The sequence below is a fragment of the Anomaloglossus baeobatrachus genome, chromosome 2 (assembly GCF_048569485.1).
Source record: "Anomaloglossus baeobatrachus isolate aAnoBae1 chromosome 2, aAnoBae1.hap1, whole genome shotgun sequence".
NCBI classification, from domain to species: Eukaryota; Metazoa; Chordata; class Amphibia; order Anura; family Aromobatidae; genus Anomaloglossus; species Anomaloglossus baeobatrachus.
The window spans coordinates 4,924,945-4,946,427 of NC_134354.1; the positions used below are offsets into that span (position 1 = coordinate 4,924,945).

Consider the following 21,483-nt stretch of genomic DNA (forward strand, 5'->3'; position numbering starts at 1 on the left):
GATGTTTGGCATGTTGTCAGAGGTCAAGTTGCAGTTCTAGTGAAGGTCTGGGGTGCTGGGTTTCTTTTTATACACACCCACTAATTAACCGATCATTTAGTGAGCACAGGTGAAGATGTAAACTAGGATTGGGGGCATTATATGACAAGGCGACAAAACTTTTGTCTTTCCAAAATCTGACCTTTCTGTGTTCATTAAATGATCAATATTTCAGCTTTGCAGCAACTTTATTTTCATAACCTAAACCAAATTTGGGAGGGTTTCAGCTTTCAAAAGAGTAATTTATAAAACCAATGGATGAATTTAAAGTCAGGTTATAAGCTTTTATTTACATAACATGGATAAGTGACAGAAATTCTGTCAGGGACTGTATGGCTCGCACCGTCCTCTTACTGCTGAAGCCGTTACTCGTCTCCCTGCTTGTGGAGCGCCCTCATCTGGCCATCCTCCCTTCGAACACTCGCTCTGCCACAGACCTAACCCGACCGCTCGATTGGAGGATTTGGCAACCTAGTCTACAGTTCTAACTCTACTATATACCGAGCCTGTCCTTCTGTAAAAAACACTTAAATCCAGACCCATGCATTTATATTATATTCTCAGGACACGATATTTACAGACAACGCAAGACATTATTCACATTACACAATACAAAGTCGCGATTGAGGTCTTCAGGGGCAGGAAAGCGACCTCCAATGTCTCTCTTACACTGGGGTGGCCCGCTGGTCAATGGGGGCGGATTTGTTTGGTGGTCCCCCTGATTGTGATCGCCCCGTCTCACAGTGCTCATTTTTCCTTCAGGAATGGTGGAGATACGAGGTGCGGAGATCTATATTGTCCCCGGTCACCCCCTGATTCTCAATGTCCCAAATTGTGAGCAGTTGTCAGACTCTGACAGCATAGAATGGGAGGATGAAGCCATCCGCCTGGGAAAATGGAAGAAAATGCCAACGTACTACAACTACTGCAACGCCACCTTGTGCACCGCCCACCCAAACGGGTCCTTGACCATCCAGAAACCAAAGGAGAAGACCACCATATACAGAGTGAAGGTCTACAGCAGCACAGGGACCCGGAAATGCTACAACAATGTGTCCGTGATTGTAGAAGGTGAGAAAAAATATGATACATAGCAAATGCTTAGGTGTGCTGCTGTGGGCGGTTATTCTGGGGAGCTGGTGTGGGAGGGGTTATTCTGGGGAGTGCTGTGGAAGGGGGTATTCTGGTATGCTGTTGTGGGAGGGGTTATTCTGGGGAGTGCTGTGGAAGGGGGTATTCTGGTATGCTGTTGTGGGTGGGGTTATTCTGGTGTGCTGTTGTGGGTGGGGTTACTCTGGGGTGCTGCTGTGGACGGAGTTATTCTGGGGTGCTGCTGTGGGCGAGGTTATTCTGGGGTGCTGCTGTGGGCGGGGTTATTCTGGGGTACTGTGAGGTGGGTGTGCTGTGGGCGGAGTTATTCTGGGATACTGTGAGGTGGGTGTGCTGTGGTCGGGGTTATTCTGGGGTGCTTTGAGGTGGGGTGTGCTGTGGGTGGGGTTATTCTGGGGTACTGTGAGGTTAGTATGCTGTGGGCGGGGTTATTCTGTGGTACTGTGAGGTGGGTGTGCTGTGGGCGGGGTTTTTCTGGGGTACTGTGAGGTGGGTGTGCTGTGGTCGGGGTTATTCTGGGGTGCTTTTAGGTGGATGTGCTGTGGGTGGGGTTATTCTGGGGTACTGTGAGGTTAGTATGCTGTGGGCGGGGTTATTCTGGGGTACTGTGAGGTGGGTGTGCTGTGGGTGGGGTTATTCTGGGGTACTGTGAGGTTAGTATGCTGTGGGCGGGGTTATTCTGGGGTGCTGTGAGGTGGGTGTGCTGTGGGCGGGGTTATTCTAGGGTGCTGGGAGGTGGGTGTGCTGTGGGCGGGGTTATTCTGTGGTACTGTGAGGTGGGTGTGCTGTGGGTGGGGTTATTCTGGGGTACTGTGAGGTGGGTGTGCTGTGGGCGGGGTTATTCTGGGGTGCTGTGAGGTGGGTGTGCTGTGGGCGGGGTTATTCTGGGGTGCTGTGAGGTGGGTGTGCTGTGGGTGGGGTTATTCTGGGGTGCTGTGAGGTGGGTGTGCTGTGGGCGGGGCTATTATGGGGTGCTGTGAGGTGGGTGTGCTGTGGGTGGGATTATTCTGGGGTGCTGTGAGGTGGGTGTGCTGTGGGCGGGGTTATTCTGGGGTGCTGTGAGGTGGGTGTGCTGTGGGCGGGGTTATTCTGGGGTGCTGTGAGGTGGGTGTGCTGTGGGCAGGGTTATTCTGGGGTGCTGTGAGGTGGGTGTGCTGTGGGCGGGGCTATTCTGGAGTGCTGTGAGGTGGGTGTGCTGTGGGTGGGGTTATTCTGGGGTGCTGTGAGATGGGTGTGCTGTGGGCGGGGTTATTCTGGGGTGCTGTGAGGTGGGTGTGCTGTGGGCGGGGCTATTCTGGGGTGCTGTGAGGTGGGTGTGCTGTGGGTGGGGCTATTCTGGGGTGCTGTGAGGTGGGTGTGCTGTGGGTGGGGTTATTCTGGGGAGCTGTGAGGTGGGTGTGCTGTGGGCGGGGTTGATTCAGCAGTGACATGACGTTGTTCTCTTCTGTGTTGCAGAAATGCTGCCGCCGCCGATCTTGTCCTATAACTGCACCAGCGCAGGCACCTACATTTACTGCGCCACATCAGCGCAGAACAGAGCAAATTTAACCCTTTCCTGGGGATCAAAGTTACAAACCACAGAGGAAAAGTCTATTGCAAAAACCATCAAGGAGCAGAACGGGCCTTTAAGCTGCGTCGTCAGGAACCGCGCTCAACAGAGTGAAAACACCGAGACCATCAACTGCACAGGTAACAAAGTGACCCAAAGCAACAAACCCTCAGCGCAATACAGCCGCGGGGTGTCTATGTAATATAGTCGCTTATCCTCCAGTCACCTCCATGGTATCTGCCGTGATTCTATGTAATATACTCGCTTATCCTCCAGTCACCTCCATGGTATCTGCCGTGATTCTGTGTAATATACTCGCTTATCCTCCAGTCACCTCCATGGTATCTGCCGTGATTCTATGTAATATACTCGCTTATCCTCCAGTCACCTCCATGGTATCTGCCGTGATTCTATGTAATATACTCGCTTATCCTCCAGTCACCTCCATGGTATCTGCCGTGATTCTGTGTAATATACTCGCTTATCCTCCAGTCACCTCCATGGTGTCTGCCGTGATTCTGTGTAATATACTCGCTTATCCTCCAGTCACCTCCATGGTATCTGCCGTGATTCTATGTAATATACTCGCTTATCCTCCAGTCACCTCCATGGTATCTGCCGTGATTCTGTGTAATATACTCGCTTATCCTCCAGTCACCTCCATGGTATCTGCTGTGATTCTATGTAATATACTCGCTTATCCTCCAGTCACCTCCATGGTATCTGCTGTGATTCTATGTAATATACTCACTTATCCTCCAGTCACCTCCATGGTATCTGCTGTGATTCTATGTAATATACTCGCTTATCCTCCAGTCACCTCCATGGTATCTGCCGTGATTCTGTGTAATATACACGCTTATCCTCCAGTCACCTCCATGGTGTCTGCCGTGATTCTATGTAATATACTCGCTTATCCTCCAGTCACCTCCATGGTATCTGCCGTGATTCTGTGTAATATAGTCACTTATCCTCCAGTCACCTCCATGGTATCTGCCGTGATTCTGTGTAATATACTCGCTTATCCTCCAGTCACCTCCATGGTATCTGCCGTGATTCTGTGTAATATAGTCACTTATCCTCCAGTCACCTCCATGGTATCTGCCGTGATTCTGTGTAACATACTCGCTTATCCTCCAGTCACCTCCATGGTATCTGCCGTGATTCTGTGTAATATAGTCACTTATCCTCCAGTCACCTCCATGGTATCTGCTGTGATTCTATGTAATATACTCACTTATCCTCCAGTCACCTCCATGGTGTCTGCCGTGATTCTGTGTAATATACTCGCTTATCCTCCAGTCACCTCCATGGTATCTGCCGTGATTCTATGTAATATACTCGCTTATCCTCCAGTCACCTCCATGGTATCTGCCGTGATTCTGTGTAATATACTCGCTTATCCTCCAGTCACCTCCATGGTATCTGCCGTGATTCTATGTAATATACTCGCTTATCCTCCAGTCACCTCCATGGTATCTGCCGTGCTTCTATGTAATATACTCGCTTATCCTCCAGTCACCTCCATGGTATCTGCTGTGATTCTGTGTAATATACTCGCTTATCCTCCAGTCACCTCCATGGTATCTACCGTGATTCTGTGTAATATACTCGCTTATCCTCCAGTCACCTCCATGGTATCTGCCGTGATTCTATGTAATATACTCGCTTATCCTCCAGTCACCTCCATGGTATCTGCCGTGATTCTATGTAATATACTCGCTTATCCTCCAGTCACCTCCATGGTATCTGCCGTGATTCTATGTAATATACTCGCTTATCCTCCAGTCACCTCCATGGTATCTGCTGTGATTCTGTGTAACATACTCGCTTATCCTCCAGTCACCTCCATGGTATCTGCCGTGATTCTATGTAATATACTCGCTTATCCTCCAATCACCTCCATGGTATCTGCCGTGATTCTATGTAATATACTCGCTTATCCTCCAGTCACCTCCATGGTATCTGCCGTGATTCTGTGTAATATACTCGCTTATCCTCCAGTCACCTCCATGGTATCTACCGTGATTCTGTGTAATATACTCGCTTATCCTCCAGTCACCTCCATGGTATCTGCCGTGATTCTATGTAATATACTCGCTTATCCTCCAGTCACCTCCATGGTATCTGCCGTGATTCTATGTAATATACTCGCTTATCCTCCAGTCACCTCCATGGTATCTGCCGTGATTCTATGTAATATACTCGCTTATCCTCCAGTCACCTCCATGGTATCTGCCGTGATTCTGTGTAATATACTCGCTTATCCTCCAGTCACCTCCATGGTATCTGCCGTGATTCTATGTAATATACTCGCTTATCCTCCAGTCACCTCCATGGTATCTACCGTGATTCTGTGTAATATACTCGCTTATCCTCCAGTCACCTCCATGGTATCTGCCGTGATTCTATGTAATATACTCGCTTATCCTCCAGTCACCTCCATGGTATCTGCCGTGATTCTATGTAATATACTCGCTTATCCTCCAGTCACCTCCATGGTATCTGCCGTGATTCTATGTAATATACTCGCTTATCCTCCAGTCACCTCCATGGTATCTGCCGTGATTCTGTGTAATATACTCGCTTATCCTCCAGTCACCGCCATGGTATCTGCCGTGATTCTATGTAATATACTCGCTTATCCTCCAGTCACCTCCATGGTATCTGCCGTGATTCTATGTAATATACTCGCTTATCCTCCAGTCACCTCCATGGTATCTGCCGTGATTCTGTGTAATATACTCGCTTATCCTCCAGTCACCTCCATGGTATCTGCCGTGATTCTATGTAATATACTCGCTTATCCTCCAGTCACCTCCATGGTATCTGCCGTGATATCCTCGTGTGCTGCTAGCTCGTGTGTGATGGGAATTTATGTATCTATGGAAACCCCTTTACTGGGAGAGAGAATTTAGATACAAGGGATCTCCAGATCTGCAAATGTTGCTCCACAAACCATATACAAAAACCAAATTATCAAGTATTTCTATTGTATAAATGATAATCAATGCAAGATATAAAATATTGTCCATAACAATTGTTTATCATAAAAGTGAGTACACCCCTCACATTTTTGTACATTCCATCATCTCCTGGGACAGTGCTGCAGGTCTGAGATACAATGTGCAGCGTCAGTGCGCAGCTTCTATACAATGTGCAGCGTCAGTGTGCAGCTTATATACAATGTGCAGTGTCAGTGTGCAGCTTATATATAATGTGCAGTGTCAGTGCGCAGCTTGTATACAATGTGCAGTGTCAGTGTGCAGCTTGTATACAATGTGCAGTGTCAGTGTGCAGCTTGTATACAATGTGCAGTGTCAGTGTGCAGCTTGTATACAATGTGCATTGTCAGTGTGCAGCTTGTATACAATGTGCAGTGTCAGTGTGCAGCTTGTATACAATGTGCAGTGTCAGTGTGCAGCTTGTATACAATGTGCAGTGTCAGTGCGCAGCTTGTATACAAGGTGCAGTGTCAGTCTGCAGCTCGTATACCAGTGTACATAACTCATCACAGCCATTAATGTCAGAACTGCTGCAACAAAAAGTGAGTACACCCCTATGTGACAATGGCCAAATTGTGCCCAATGATCCATTCCCCCCAGTGTCATGTGACTCATTAGTGTTACAAGGTGTCCGGTGTGACTGAAGGAGCCGGGGTGTTACATTCTTTGTTATCGCTCATACTGTCACACACTGGAAGAGGATCATGGCTGCTCATGGCAAAGAATTCTCTGAGGAGCTGAGGAAAGAATCATTGCTTTACATAAAGATGGCCGAGGCTATAAGAAGATGTCACCACCCTGAGCCTGAGTCGCAGCACGGTGGCCAAGACCATACAGAGGTATAACCAGAGAGTACAGGCAGGAAACCCTAACATAAGGCATGATAAGGCAGAAGGTGTGGAATGAAAGGGTTAAATGGGTTAGATAGGGGGCATAATAAGCTTCAGTGGATGGTGGCACACATGCAAAGATGTGATTTATCAGGGGAAAGGGAGGCCAGATTATAGGATCAATATAAGGTGAGGGGGGAGCAACCTACCACTTCTTGGATCTGGATTAAAGTGATGACAGCAGCAGCGTCCCAGGAGCCATGGCCAACATGGCAGCCTTATTTTAGATGGTGAGGGCAGCTTTTTGGTCCATGGGTCCAGCTTCATCCATGAGCAGCTGCTTGCAGTCTGCAAGTCCCTCCAGTAACAGTGGTGACGTCTTCCACCCCTTCATCATGCGCTCAGTGGTCACAGCCACCGCAGCTGTCTTCACCGACACGGTACCTGGCAGCAATCAAAGAACCCCTTCAGGGACCCTTTGGGGCAGGAGGGGAGAAGCAAGTGTCCTGCTTCCCTGCCGGTTCCCAGGAGGAATCCTCTTCAGCATCACCACAGCCAGCCGGATGTTGGCGTTGGCGAATTGTCACCTACTTCCAGTTTGCAGCCAGTAGTCTCCAGGACCTGTCATGTGGTGGCCTCTGGTGATGGGTCGGCCAGCAGTCGAACTCAGCGGGGCAGCACAGAGAAGTGGCCCTCCTGCAGTCGGTGGGAAAGGCTGAGGTTACCGGATGTGCCAGGGACGGTGTCCACGGCAGCTGTAGGCCAAGTCCTCACTTGCTGGTGGGTCCTTTCGATGGGCTACAGGAGCCAAGAAGCGGTAGGCAGAGGTTGGGTTACAGAGCACGGTGACCGGGGAGGTTGACCATGGTTGACGCTCTCCTGCGGGTCCCCCTGAGTCTGTCGGCAATGCCAGGACCCTGGGATCCAGGAAAGAGGAGGCGAGATATCCTATGGAGCATCGGAAGATGAGGAAGCACCAGCAGACAACATTACGTCTGATCCGAGGACACCTCTGAGGCAGCCTGGTGAGCGGAATATAAATGTTAATGATTTGCTTGTTGTCGGGAATATTGCTAGCGGTAGTGGGGTTGGGAATATAGCGGTTACAGTAGGGGACAGTCAGGGCGCTAGTGTGAGGTCGCCAGATTTATGGGGTCAGTTATTTGGTTGTGGTGCAGGGTTTGTTGGTGGAGTGTTTAGGGTCCGGTACTTCTCCGGCGTGAGTCCCTCCGATGCGGGCGATTATGGTGGAGGAGCAGGCCGTGGTTGTTGATCAGAAAGCTCCCATTGCTGGACATTAAGGGGGGGCTTCAGGGGTAGGTGCGGGAAAAGGTTCTAAGTAGAAGGAGAAAGAGGACGAGGTTGTACGGTTAGGTGATCGGGCCAGGAGCTAAGCTTATGCTTGTTTTTAGGGCCCGTTAAGGGCGAATTTGAAGCAAGAGGTTAAGGATAAGATTTGGAAGGGGGGGACATGGAGATATTTTCACTACTTTGGAGAAAATGAATCTGGATCAGGTGAAGCCAAGCGAGTCTAAAAAAGAGGGGGGGACAAAGGTCTCAGTTAATACAAGGACGTTTTCTAACTGGTTGGAGGCGGTCGCTATTTTTAACAAGTGTTATAGGTGAAAAAGAGCGAGAGCATCGACCGGTTGTTTTTGGCATTATGGATGTAATAGGTGAGGCCGAGTGTACGGAGCATGGGGTGGCTTTGGTATGGTGCACAGTTTACACAGCGTAAGGCTATGAGGTCAGGTATGAGGTGGGACCATAAGGACATATCCTTATGGATGCACCTGATGATGGCTCCTGCCTTTCTGGGGAGGCACCGCTTGCTCAAAAAAGGTTTGTGTTGGTGTGACGCCCTGGCGAAACCAGGTAGTCACAGTTAGGCCCCCGCATTACACCGTTCCCTCACTAAGAAACACACAGACAACCAGAAAACCTAGTCACTCCCCCTTAGGGAAAGATAGACACACCAGTGGGCGTGACCAGGTGGTTGGGACACGCCCACCCAGGGGTCCAGACAGCCCAGGGCGGGAAAGCTAGGCAGTTGAGTTTAGTTGAGTCTGAAGTTCAGTTTGGAGAGGAGTGTGGGCTGGGGCTAGGGGTAGCTCCAGCAGGGAAGTTCAAGTTGAACGGTATCAGGGTAGGAGCCCTGGTGCCACTGGCTAGGAGGCAGACGGTGGTCTCCGTCAGAAGGAGACAGGAAGACGGCTCGGCAGAACCGAGGTGGACCGGGACAGGGTTCTAGTGTCGCGGACGGGGAAGGACGCCGCTGCGCTCGCTAACGCTCAAGTCCAGCGCAGCTGCGATGGCTGCTCGGTGGCTCGAGCGGTGGGCTGGATCCGGGGACTCGAGCGGCGCTCCTCGCCCGTGAGTAAAAAGGGGGGTAGTTTGGTTTGGGGATTTGGTCCGTGACGCCACCCACGGGTTGTGGTGAGGTTGAACACCACCGCTGCTGGTGACGGGGATCCCGGGAGCGATGGCAGGGAGCAGCTGGGAAGTTGTTTTCCCCCTCCGTGGGTAGGGGTTGGTGGTCCCGGGGCCCGGTGAGATGACGGGGAGGCAGGGTTGGATGGGTGCAGGGTCGCTTGGACTGCGCAGCGTGGTGCCAGACAGCACGGTAGTACTCACTCAGCCACAAAGGTACGCAAAGTCTCTGGTAAACCAAACGGCTGGACGGGTCCCGCAGCCGGCTGCTGTGGCTTCTCCCGGACAGGTGGTGGTGGCTGCCTTTCCCTGCACCTTTGTGTATGTTCGGTCCCGATGAATTCCCACCGGTAACCCACTCCCCAGCGTATATATATGCCGGAGGAGCCCTTTTGCCCGCAGGCTTTGGCCCTTGGAACTCTAGCTGTGGCGGTAGCTGTATTTCCTTTTGCTGGTCGGACGGTTGCCTTCAATCGGGTCTTGGCTGTTAGGAAACCCCTGGGGTTCCGGTCACTGACGGATTTGACCTCTAATGGCGACTCCAAGCCTGGTGGGGGCCGCAGGCCCTGCCTGTGTGTGCTGGCTTCACTTCGCTCTCCGGTTCGGTACCGGCGGGCCACCGCCCGTCCCCGGTCCTACGGTTCCGCGTTGATCTGCCTCTCCTGCAGACGGCCACCACCGTCTGCCAATCTTGCTCTAAGTGCCCGGGCCACACACCTGGACACGGTCAGTTTGCTCCTCTACTACCACTTCACTCTTCTCCTTACTCCTACTGACTGACTTCCTTTTCCCGCCTCCAGGACTGTGAACTCCTCAGAGGGTGGGGCCAACCACCTGGCTCCACCCCACCTGGTGTGGACATCAGCCCCTGGAGGGAGGCAACAAGGATTTTGTGTCTGGCTGATGTACCTGTCTCAGGGTGGGGGTGTGTGTTGTAGTACCTGTGACGACCTGGCAAGTCCAGGGCGCCACAGTAGCCCGCCGGTACCAACACGGGCAACCGACCCGGAAACCGTAGAACAAAGGGGGGTACTCGGACCCTGAAGCCAGAAACCGGAACAAGGTGGACTGGTTAATTCACCGATTGAGGGCAGGACTAGAGGTCCTGTCCCACCCAAAGTCCCTCATAGAAGACAACAGCCCACCAATAGGGATAAGAGGTCACCGCCAGGGCCCATAAATCCCACGGGCCAGCGTCTGCGGGCACGGCTCCTTAGGCCACATCCAGCCGGGAGCGGACTCCTGAGTTTCACACTAGGAAAGTCCACCTTACACAAAGCAGTGCAGGAAAAGGATAGAGACCACCAGCCGGGTGGGGGACCCGAACGCAACCGGCCGCGGCACCGGCCACCATCACCTTGGTTTACCAGAGACTTGTGTGTTTTACTAACAGTGAGTACAACAGCACCCCCTGTGGTCGCCATTCCCTGCACTGAGCCACCGGGTCCTGGGGCAACCATCCCTACCCATGGAGGGGTTAACAACTTGCTGCACAACATCTCCCCCGGGTGCCCCATAACAGCAGCGGTGGTGTCCCACCTCACCACACACCGTGGGTGGCATCACAAACTTACTACAGCCTAGCCCATACATTTACGTCCCCCCATTTATTCGGCGTATCCGCGAAACCCCCGGGTCCGGAGACCCTCGAGCCACCACCCCTGAAGGCCCGGATCCGAGCAGCGCCGGCTGCTGGCACGAGGGCGGCACACTGGCAATTTAATCAAGGACCATGCAAGTTCGGGGCCCATCTAAGTCATAGCCAGTGCAAGTGCTTTAAACGGGCGAAAGGAAGGTCAAAGAGGGTGCTGGAAGAAGGGTGGACACCAGGAAGGTCGCAGCGATGCTTCCCTTTATAAGTAGGTATCCAAATTTACAAGCAGCAAGGATAATGAGGTCGGTGTTTTGGAGGACTTTAGGATCCCGTTTGATCCTCAGGCGACATTTTTCAAGCAACTTGAAATCAGCTATGGCCTTTTCGGAGGTAGTAAAAGAAAAGATTGCAAAGGAGGTAGAATGTGGGCGTATGGTGGATTCATGTTCTGACGCCTGTGGCCTAATTTGAGGGTATCACCGACGGTCGTGGTTCTAAAGCGTGAACCTAATAAATTTAGGCTTTTCCACCATTTGTCTTATCTGGTGGGTGAGTCGGTTAACGATGCCATTGATCCAGAAATGTCTTCTGTATGATATGTGTCATTGGATAAAGGGGTGGATGTAGTGAGATCTGATGGGAGTGGGGCTTTGGTGGTGAAGTCTGATATTGAACATTGCCTCTGCCTCCAGTACCCCCGATAGCTGTCACTTCTGGGGTTGTAGTGGGATGGCGGATTTTCTGTGGATTGTTGTTTATGACTCGCCCACCCCAGGGCTATGGGACACCCGATGCCGGGCCGGACTAGTCCGGAGGTAGTCAGTGGTGGTGGGGCCCGACTCCGTGGCCCTGGTGGGTGTCAATTGAATATGGCTGATGAATTAAAGTTTGTGTTCATGACGCCACCTGTGGTATGCGGCTATAAAGCCGCCGCTGCTGTATGAGGCCTCCGGGGTGATGGAATGGCAGCTTGGACGGTCCTGTTCCCCACAGGTGGAGCGGTACCCCGGGGACACTGTTGGTGCTCGTGAGAGTCTATGGTGTGATGTTGTGTGAATAATACGGTGCAGGGCCGACAGACAGTGAAAGAAACAGGCACAAACAACAGTCTCTTTACCTTCTCCTCTTTTACTTGGGAACAGTTTAGTCCAGGGAGACCGTCACAGGTGGTAAAGATGATCCGGTCGGCCTGGAAGTGCCTGGGGGTGATATCCTTGGCCAGTTGAGTATGAGGCCTACTCCCTGATCTTTCTTTTCTTCTACAGGACCCTGCACTCTGAATTTAGCAATGGCCCTCTTGCTGCTGGGATCGGTGGTACGTCCCTTTCCCTCTGTGGCAGGCTGCACAGGCCCTCTCTGGTGCTTCTCTGCTGGAGTCCTCACCGGGCCCTGATGCTGCAGCTGTACCTTCGGGCTGTTTATGGGCCAGGTGCTTGCAGCTCTCCTGCCTTCGGATTCGGCTACCAGGGAGTATTTTAGGCCCTGGTGGCCACAGACTCCGATGTCCGAGTCTCTTCTGTGCCTCTCTGCTCCTCCTGCCTCACTGGGCCAAGCTGCTCCAGCTCTAAGCCCCAGATCCACAGGACAGCACACTCTGCGTCTGCTTGCTATCACTTCTCTCTACAGACTGAACACTACTTCCTCCCTCAGGTCAGATTTAAGGAATGCTCCCTGGAATTCCAGGTTCAGAGCTCCCCCTGCTGGCCGGAGGGAGAACTGCGTTGGATGTTAAACTTACTGGCCAATGGACCTCCCAATTACCTCCAGGCTCAGCATTAACCCTTTGGGAGGGCAATGCTCTTGTGGCGACCAGGTCCTGGGGCGCCACACTTACCCACGGGTTGTTCTAATTCCTGTTCATATTTCGAGGCCTTTAGTTGGCTTGTTGAGTGGGTGGTTTGAGACGTTTCCGGCATACCCTCTATAATTCATTACTTGGAGGATTTTTGTGTGTTGGCTCCTTGAGTTCCGTGGTTTGTTCGAGGTTGTGATGGACACTTAATCATTAGAGTTTGGGATTCCACTGTCCCCAGAGACGACTGAAGACAGTGCAGGCTATCGATGGATAAGTTAGAGGATTTTAAGTTTTCGGTAGCTGCATTATGTCGGGTTAAAGGCCCCGTTACACGCAACGACATCGCTAACGAGATGTCGTTGGGGGTCACGGAATTCGTGACGCACATCCGGCCTGGTTAGCGACGTCGTTGCGTGTAAAGCCCCCTTAAGAAAGTGCATCAGTCGTTATCGGGTACGCTTAACTCTGCGTGTCGGGTTATGCCTGTGGGCCGGGATTTTTCCAGGCGTCTGGAGCCGCCACAGCAGAAACCTGAACTCCTGCACATTTTGTGAGGATCAATTGGTGAAGAACAAGCAGATTAGAGGTATAGGAATATTTTTTGGTGAGATATAATGGGTGGTCATTGTGGATGGAGAAGGTCGTGTCCAATGATGATTTGCAGCTGTAGGTGGATGTGGTTGGATAGGTCATTTTGGGGCAATTTTTCAGGGACACTGATGTGCTGGCTGGTAGCCGGTGGCCTTTGTCTTGGCGTGATTCCGTCCTTGTGAAGAACTTGTCTTTGTTGGAAATATTTCCAGATGTGGTGGCAGTGGAACATTGGGGTTCGGAATTTAGGAGTAAGATGGTTTGTTTTCATTGTGGCTCAGTGGTTAGCACTGGAGCCTTGAAGCGCTGGGATTCTGGGTTCGAATCCCACCAAGGACACCATCTGCAAGGAGTTTGTATGTTCTCCCTGTGTTTGCGTCTGTTTCCTCCGGGTACTCCGGTTTCCTCCCACACTCCAAAGACATACAAATAGGGAATTTAGATTGTGAGCCCCAATGGGGACAGTGTTCCTGATGTATGTAAAGCGCTGCGGAATATGTTGGCGCTATATAAAAAATAAAGATATTTAGATTTATTGTGATAACTTGTCGGTGGTTCATGCAATGAATTCCCTCACAGCTAAGTCGCTTCCGGTGGTGGCCTATCTGCAGCATCTGGTCTTCCTCTGTTTGGAACTGAATGTGTGTTTTATAGCCAGACATGTGTCGGGGGAGGCCCATCTCCCTGCACCGACAAACACTTCCAACGGGTCCCGGGGCCACCATCCCTGCCCACGGAGGGGTTAACAACTTGCTGCCAAACATCTCCCCCGGGTGCCCTGTAACTGCAGCAGTGGTGTCCACCTTAACCACATCCCGTGGGTGGCGTCATGAACTGAACACGGCTCCGGCTGTACATCTACGTCCCCAAACCACAACCCCCCTTTTAGTGGAAGTGACCGTGAGACCCCCGGGTCCGGAGACCCTCAAGCCACCCACAGAAGGACCGGATCCGAGCAGCTCGGTTGCTGAGAGAGGGGCAGTACACCTCAATTTCTGGCGTCACGAACAGGATACTTACCCATCCATTTACCTTGTGGAAGTGTGCCTTGTATTGAAGCCAGTGGTGATCCGTTGCGAAATTTTCAGAATCCGCCATCTTGTCGCCATCTTGTTGGCGCATAAATTCCTGCCCAAGGTCTCCTTCCCCGAGAAAGGGCGCGAAGCTGAAGCCCCGCCCCCTGGGAACACGGCCGCAAAGAAAAGCCGGAAGTCGCAAAACGAAACTTACCGGCCGGCTAGTGGAGTGCCGCGAAAAGACCAAGGGGGGTGGGTGAAAATTCTGCGACATGTGACTGAGCAGATAAAGGGCAGGGACTCCAGGACCCTACCACCCTTCTGGTTCCTGGACCCGGAGAGAGCACCATGGCCGACCCGTCCAGCAAGCCCGGAGTGCCGGAGCTCGTGCCCGGAACAGCGGCATGGGTGGAAGCCCAAACTGTGCGGATGTGTCGCCGGATCCAGGCGCAGGTGCGCTTTATGGAGCGATGGATGGCTGAGATGGAGGAGCTGGCTGCGGCCGTGCGGGCACGCAAAGTGGAGGCAACCTTAGAGGAGCGGGTAAGCGACCCATGCCCCTATGTCCCCGAGGGACCAGCCGATCAGGCTGAGGGACCCGGTCTGCCCCTGCCCTCTGTATTGCCTCCCCTGCCGTCCGTACCGGTTGCTGCTGATCCCCCGCTCGGTCCACTGCCATCAACACCGACAGCGGAGTCCGTTCCACTGGCCCGTGAGGAAGCCGCCGACAGCCAGCCCGTTACCGCCCCGGCACCAACATCAGCTCCGAAAAAGATCAGCCTCCGGAGGGTGCCCTGTCCCACAGAGAACCCGTCGGTCCCGGAAGAGGCCGCGCCACAGATGAGAACGGTGGGAAAGTAGCCAGATAAGGTTGAGCGTTCAAGTTGGAGAGGTGTGTGGGCTGGAGCCGTGTGCAGCTCCAGCAGAGGAGAGAAACCCAATTTGAGCAGGTGTCAGGGTAGGAGCCCTGGTACCTTTGGCTAGGAGGCAGACGTGGTCTCCGTCTGCAGGAGCCGGGAAGATGGCTCGGTGGAACCGAGATGGACTGGGACGGGGTAGTAGCCCGCCGGTACTGACCCAGGGAACCAACTCGGAAACCGGAGCACAAAGGGGGGGTACTCAGACCCTGAAGCCAGATCCAGAAGCTACTGGGGGCTAGCTAATTAACTGATTGCGGCTAGCAATGTCGCAGTGTGCAAAGTACCCCTAAGGACATGGATGACTGGAGCCGTCCTGTGTCTGATGAGACCAAGAGAAACTTAATTGGTGCTGGAGCATGACTTTCAACATAAAGGGGGTCCCTTGGTCTGTCAGGATCTCCTTTGGCAGTCCGGTCCGAGAGAAGATATGGACCAACTCCTTGGCTATATTCTTAGAGGACAATTTCTCAATGGTACCGCCTCAGGGTATCGAGTCGAATAGTCCAGAACCACTAAAATATACTGGTGCTCTCTAGCGGATTTTACCAGGGGGCCCACAGATCCATGGCAATACGGTCAAACGGGACCTCTATTATAGGTAATGGCACAAGGGGACTTCGAAAATGTGAAATGGTGCAGTTAGTTGGCAGGTGGGACATGATCTACAATAATTAAGAATCTCTCGTTGACACCCCGGCCAGTAGAACCTCTGAAGAATCCGCTCCTGTGTTTTATCTACCCCAGGTGACTACCTGTTGCGTCCGGGTGGTGGAAACACTGGACCGTACACCTGATTCCCCTGGTGAGGCAGCCAGGCCAGTCACCCCGCCAGAGGGCCTTGATGCACGGCAGCCGAAGCACTACTGGTAGCAAGACCGTCCGTATAGAGAGCTGGAAAGTAGATGTCCTTGGGAACACAGAGTTCTAGACGGTAGTCTGGGTGACGAGGCTCAGGGTCCGAGGCCGGGTTGTAAGGTCAGGCGGAATCCGGAACCAGCTGAGCGAGATGGCAGGTCACTAAACGGAGCCAGGGACCGGAGACTGGCGGAACTGAAGAGGCGGTGGAACATCAGCTGACAGTCACCGTCAGGAGTACTGGAGCAGATGTGGTCAGGACCGGCTGGCGTGGCAGGACAGGCTCTGCGAGACAGTCAGGGGTTAATACTGGACAAAGCAATACTGGGACCTGAACTCCTAGCTTACTAAACATGTAGAACAGGCTCCGCCCACCAGGAAAGAGAATCCTCTTATACCCTGTACCTGTCTATGCAATATCCTGTTTCTAGACGCTGGCCCTTTAAGAGAGGGTCAATGAATGCGCGCGCGCCCTAATGCGCATGCACGAGGCCCGTGTGCCAGAAGCCAGAGCAGGAAGCGGTGCAGAAGAAGCAGGAGTGCCCGGCAGTGTGTCCTGCGTCGCAGAGGGGCGCCGGGAGCGGGGAGCAGGACATATGGAGGGCGCAGGCGAGGGAGAGGAAGCAGGGACCGGAGCGATGAGCAGGGGGCGCCGTCGGGGACCGGAGAGCGGGGCACGGGAACCGGGGAGTGGGCCACGGGGACCGGAGAGCGTGACACCACCCAGGACATGAAAATGGGTCATGTCTAATACCCGGCGTCTATAAGGCCCTGGTACCAATAGTTGCTCAATTATCTCCCCTCTCAACTGAGTAACCCGATATAACAATTCCCCATTTACTGCAAAGTGGGGGAATCTGGTGTCAGCCCCGGCTCTTGAGCAACCCCGTTTATGACAGTCACAATTTCAAATGCCCCCTTTAGTGTCAGGTCCCTCATTTGAACAGTCCCAAAGTTCCCTCCTGAAACTGCCAACTCCGGGATGTCAACTTCCTGGGACTCGGCCTCCTCCTCATCGCCGACCAACACACATAGGAATACAGCGGACGCCCACCCTCCTCCCAGAAATCAGCCGATATGGGAGTGTGGCCCTCACGTGGGTCACCAAACTCCCGAAGTCTAACAGTCCCACTATTCTGGTACCATTTATTTCTACGAGACATGCCTGTGGCCCCTCACTGGGTTGACTGTCCACACTGCAGGCTGGGTATGCATAATAGGATGACCGCCGACCCATGCTGCAGTCCATCGGCTCGGTGGTCAGGGGACAACCGGCAGCAATGTGACCCGGTCCCTGGCACCTCCAACAGATAATATTACTGACTGATGTTTTTGCAAGCCTCCACTTGCCACTTGGGACCTTGGATTCCCCCCTCCTGTGGCTCTTGTACCCTTCTTTTGGGTGTCGCTCCCTGAAGAAATTCCCCAATAGGGAAATGGTAAGTCCCGTAGCTTCCCCCGGGAACTCTCTACCACCTGGTACCTCTCCACCAGTCCAACCAGGTTGTCAGCATTCAAGGGGTTTCCCTGGGCAACCCAAGTCTGCACTGGCTTCAGAAGGGAGTGAATAAACCTGTCCATGATGACCCGCTCCACCATCTGCGCTGGGGTGGAGGACTCTGGTTGCAACCATTTTTGTACCAGATGCAATAAATCAAACATTTGCGAGTGAGGGGGTTTGTCACCATGATATGGTGGACCCGTTGTGCCCTAACAGTCATAGTCACACCAAGGCGTGCCACAATTTCAGCCTTTAGTTTGTCATACTCCTTAGCGTCCTGTAAAGCAAGAACGTAATAGGCCTTTTGTGGCTCTCCACTTAAATATGGCGCCAATACCTCCGCCCACTGATCCGGCGGGAGCTTTTCTCATTCAGCAACTCTCTCAAACACAGTCAAGAAGGCCTCAACATCATCCCCCGGAGTCATCTTTTGCATAGCTCACCTTACCGCCTTCCGGACGTTAGCGTCATCACCTGGACTGGTTGCTCTGCCACGGATTACCTCTGCTAGGACGTCCATCTGCCGCTGCTGTTACTCCCGCTGTTTGTCACGTCCCCATCGGAGTTCGCTCCTGCGACTTCTGCTCCGATCGCCAGACGACGCCATGTTCCCACCATGGATAGTGGTAGTGATGGGAGAGGAGTCGGTGCCCGTGGTTCTGTGGAGCACAGTGTCACGTCCCCACCGGAGTCCGCTCCTGCGACTTCTGCTCCAATCGCCAGACGACGCCATGTTCCCACCATGGATAGTGGTGGTGATGGGAGAGGAGTCGGTGCCCGTGGCTCTGCGGAGCACAGGCTCCGCTTATCCACTAGGCTGGGTTTCCCTGGAACCTGCAGTACCACTGGCTGACTGTAGGTGGCGTGTGTCTCCCGGCTGAAGTGGCCAACATTCACCTGCAGCCTATGGGAAGACACCACACCCTTCTTATTCCCCCCTCCTGTCACATGACCACTGCCAGAGATAGTTCTGTTCTCCTGGCTCATGTGCTGTTTGTATTGTGATTCCTGTGCGCTGACCTTGCTTGTGTTTGACTACCCTCCTGCCTGTCGTTTTTGTACCTTGCTGCCAGTTCGGGATTTGACCTCTGCTTTGTCTCCTCACTACGCCCTTGCCTGCCGATTCTGTTCCTGTTTTGCATCTCCTGGTTTTTGACCCTGCCTGACGACCACGGACTACAGCCTACCACAGGTAGTGATCTCTGAGGCTCTGTGTAATTCCAAATCCCTGTATAGGGGTTAGAGGGTTGCGGAGTTCTCGGGGTCCTGCTTTGTGAGCGGCTTTTCACTAGATTCCCCTTACAGACAGTCTGAGTCTGTGGCTCCTATCAGGCTTTACATTATCTCTGGCCCACTAACACAGACAAAAAAAAAAAATGGAACCTCTCCAAGCTGTGATGGACCAGGTGCTGATCCTGTCTGGCTTGGTTCGGGGACTTGCACAGCAGGTGCAAGAGCTCCAGTCTGCCCAGGTCCAAGCTTCTGCAGCACCTTCTTCATCATGTCCAGAGTCCCGTCGACATCAAGGGAGCAGATCACGTTGGAGAGACCATCATGGAGAGCCTGGATCTCAGAGACAATCGCCTCCAGAGCAGCAACCGCACCTGATTGAGCCCCAGGATACTCACTCAGGTGCCCAGGTACTCCCTGCAGACCCTATGAAGTTAATGTTACCGGTCTCATTGTCTCACCAGGGGAAATCTGTGTGGCTACAGGCTTTTATTGATTGTGGGTCTGCGGCTAATTTCAAAAACTCTGATGTAGTAAGAGAGCTGGGTTTGCCTTTGCTGAGACTGAACTCTCCCATTAAAATCTCTGCAATTGATAATACCCCTCTCACTGAGGGTGTGGTTAACCTTGTAACCCCAGAGATCTGCATGCTTGTGGGGCTCTGCATGTAGAATCAGTGTAATTTTTTGTTCTTGAGAACCTGACAGCAGCAGTGGTATTGGGCATGCCATGGCTGCGCAAGCATAACCCGGTCATAGACTGGCACCAGGGTGAGATTGTGCGCTGGAGCCCTGAGTGTCAGGAGACATGTATGTCTTTATCTGTGAACCTGACTAGAGCTGAACCTATCTTCATACCTCATGCATTCAGGGATTTTGCTGATGTGTTTTCTGTATCTGAATCTGAAAAATTACCTCCGCACAGAGATTATGACTGCCCCATAGATTTGGTCCCCAATTCCCGACTCCCCAAGGGTAAAATGTATAATCTTTCTGGTCCGGAGCGTCAGGCCATGAAAGATTATATAGCAGACAGTCTGCAGAGAGGGTTCATCAGACCATCCAGGTCACCAGTTGGCGCTGGATTCTTTTTTGTTGATAAGAAAGATGGTGGCCTAAGACCTTGTATTGACTACCGTGAACTGAATGCTATTACTGTAAAGAATCAGTACCCTCTGCCACTCATCCCCGATCTGTTTAACCAGCTCATAGGAGCCCGGTGGTTCACCAAGCTGGATCTGAGGGGTGCATATAACCTAATCCGCATCAGAGAAGGAGATGAGTGGACAATGGCATTTAATACTCCAGAGGAACACTATAAGTACCTGGTAATGCCGTTTGGGTTAAGTAATGCGCCGGCGGTCTTTCAGGCCTTTGTCAATGACATTTTTAGGGATATCTGTGGTCAATATGTGGTGGTCTATCTGGATGACATCCTTATTTATTCTCCCGATGCTACGTCACATGTCCAACATGTCCGCACTGTGCTCCAGAGACTCAGGGAGAACTCCCTATTTGCTAAGTATGAAAAATGTGTTTTGTTTTTTTTTGATGTAGAGGTTAATTTCTTGGGTTATATATTGTCTGCAGGAGGCTTCCGCATGGATCCCTCTAAGCTACAGCCGATTAAGGAGTGGGTGCAACCTAAGTCTCTGAAAGCCTTGCAGCATTTCCTTGCGTTTGCAAATTACTATCGCAAATTTATTAGAGATTTTTCCAAGATTGCCAAACCCCTCACCGATTTGACTAAAAAGGGGCTGATGTGGTAAATTGGAAGCCAGAGGCGATCCATGCCTTCTCTACATTAAAAGAATGTTTCTCCTCAGACCCGATTCTGGTTCAGCCTGACCTTATGCGTCCGTTTATTGTAGAAGTCGATGCAGCCGAGGTTGGAGTGGGAGCGGTGCTATCACAAGGTACTCCGTCTCTCACTCAGCTTCATCCTTGTGCCTTCTTTTCCCGCAAGTTTTCTCCCACCGAGACAAACTATGATATTGGTAATCGTGAGCTGTTGGCCATTAAATGGGCCTTCGAGGAATGGCGCCACTTCCTCAAAGGCGCCAAATATAAGGTCACAGTCATCACTGACCATAAGAACCTCACTTATCTGGAATTTGCTAAGAGACTCAATCCTAGGCAAGCTAGGTGGGCATTGTTCTTCTCCAGATTTGATTTCGTGGTGACGTTTTGGCCCGGTACCAAGAACACAAGAGCTGATGCACTTTCCCGTAGCTTCTGTCCCTCTCAGTCAGACATCATCGAATCAGTCCCTATTTTAGGTAAGGGCATTGTGGTATCATCGGTATCCATAGATTTGATAGCACAAATCCGTGATGCCCAAGACCAGGCCCCTGAAACCACTCCTGACCGTAAACTGTTTGTCGCTCCCCCACTTCGTCTACGGGTACTTCAGGAGTCCCATAATTCTGTCCTTGCAGGTCACCCTGGTATAGGCAATACCCTCCGACTTGTAACTAGGAGCTTTTGGTGGCCAACCATAGCAAAGGACTGTAAGGAATATGTACTGGCTTGTGAAACTTGTGCTCGAGCCAAGACACCCCGTACCCGTCCCGCTGGATTTCTCCAGTCCCTACTTATTCCAGAAAGTCCTTGGACCCACCTCTCCATGGATTTCATCACTGACCTTCCACCCTCAGAAGGAAAGACTTGTATCTGGGTAGTAGTGGATAGATTTAGTAAACAGTGCCATTTTGTTCCGTTGTCCGGTTTACCTAATTCTGAAACGCTTAGCAGGTTGTTCATTAGGCACATTGTGCGGTTACACGGAGTTCCTGAAAAAATTGTTTCTGACAGAGGAACGCAGTTTGTCTCGAAATTCTGGAGGGCGTTTTGTAAAAAGATTAATATAGAGTTATCTTTTTCTTCCGCCTACCACCCAGAGACCAATGGTCAGACTGAACGTTCTAATCAAATCTTAGAACAATATCTCCGGTGTTACTGTATGTGTCTGATCATCAGTCTGACTGGGTGGAATATCTACAACTAGCTGAGTTTGCCA

General features: G+C 52.0%; 1 protein-coding gene across 1 annotated transcript in view; it reads left to right on the forward strand.

Moving 5' to 3' along the window:
• The window catches only part of CD2 (CD2 molecule), a 159,221-nt gene that overhangs the window by 78,450 nt on the left and 59,288 nt on the right, over positions 1 to 21,483 (forward strand). The window contains exons 2-3 of the mRNA XM_075332763.1: positions 802 to 1,110; positions 2,605 to 2,838. Coding sequence (XP_075188878.1) covers positions 802 to 1,110; positions 2,605 to 2,838 — 543 coding nt within the window. The remainder of the gene's footprint in view (positions 1 to 801; positions 1,111 to 2,604; positions 2,839 to 21,483) is intronic.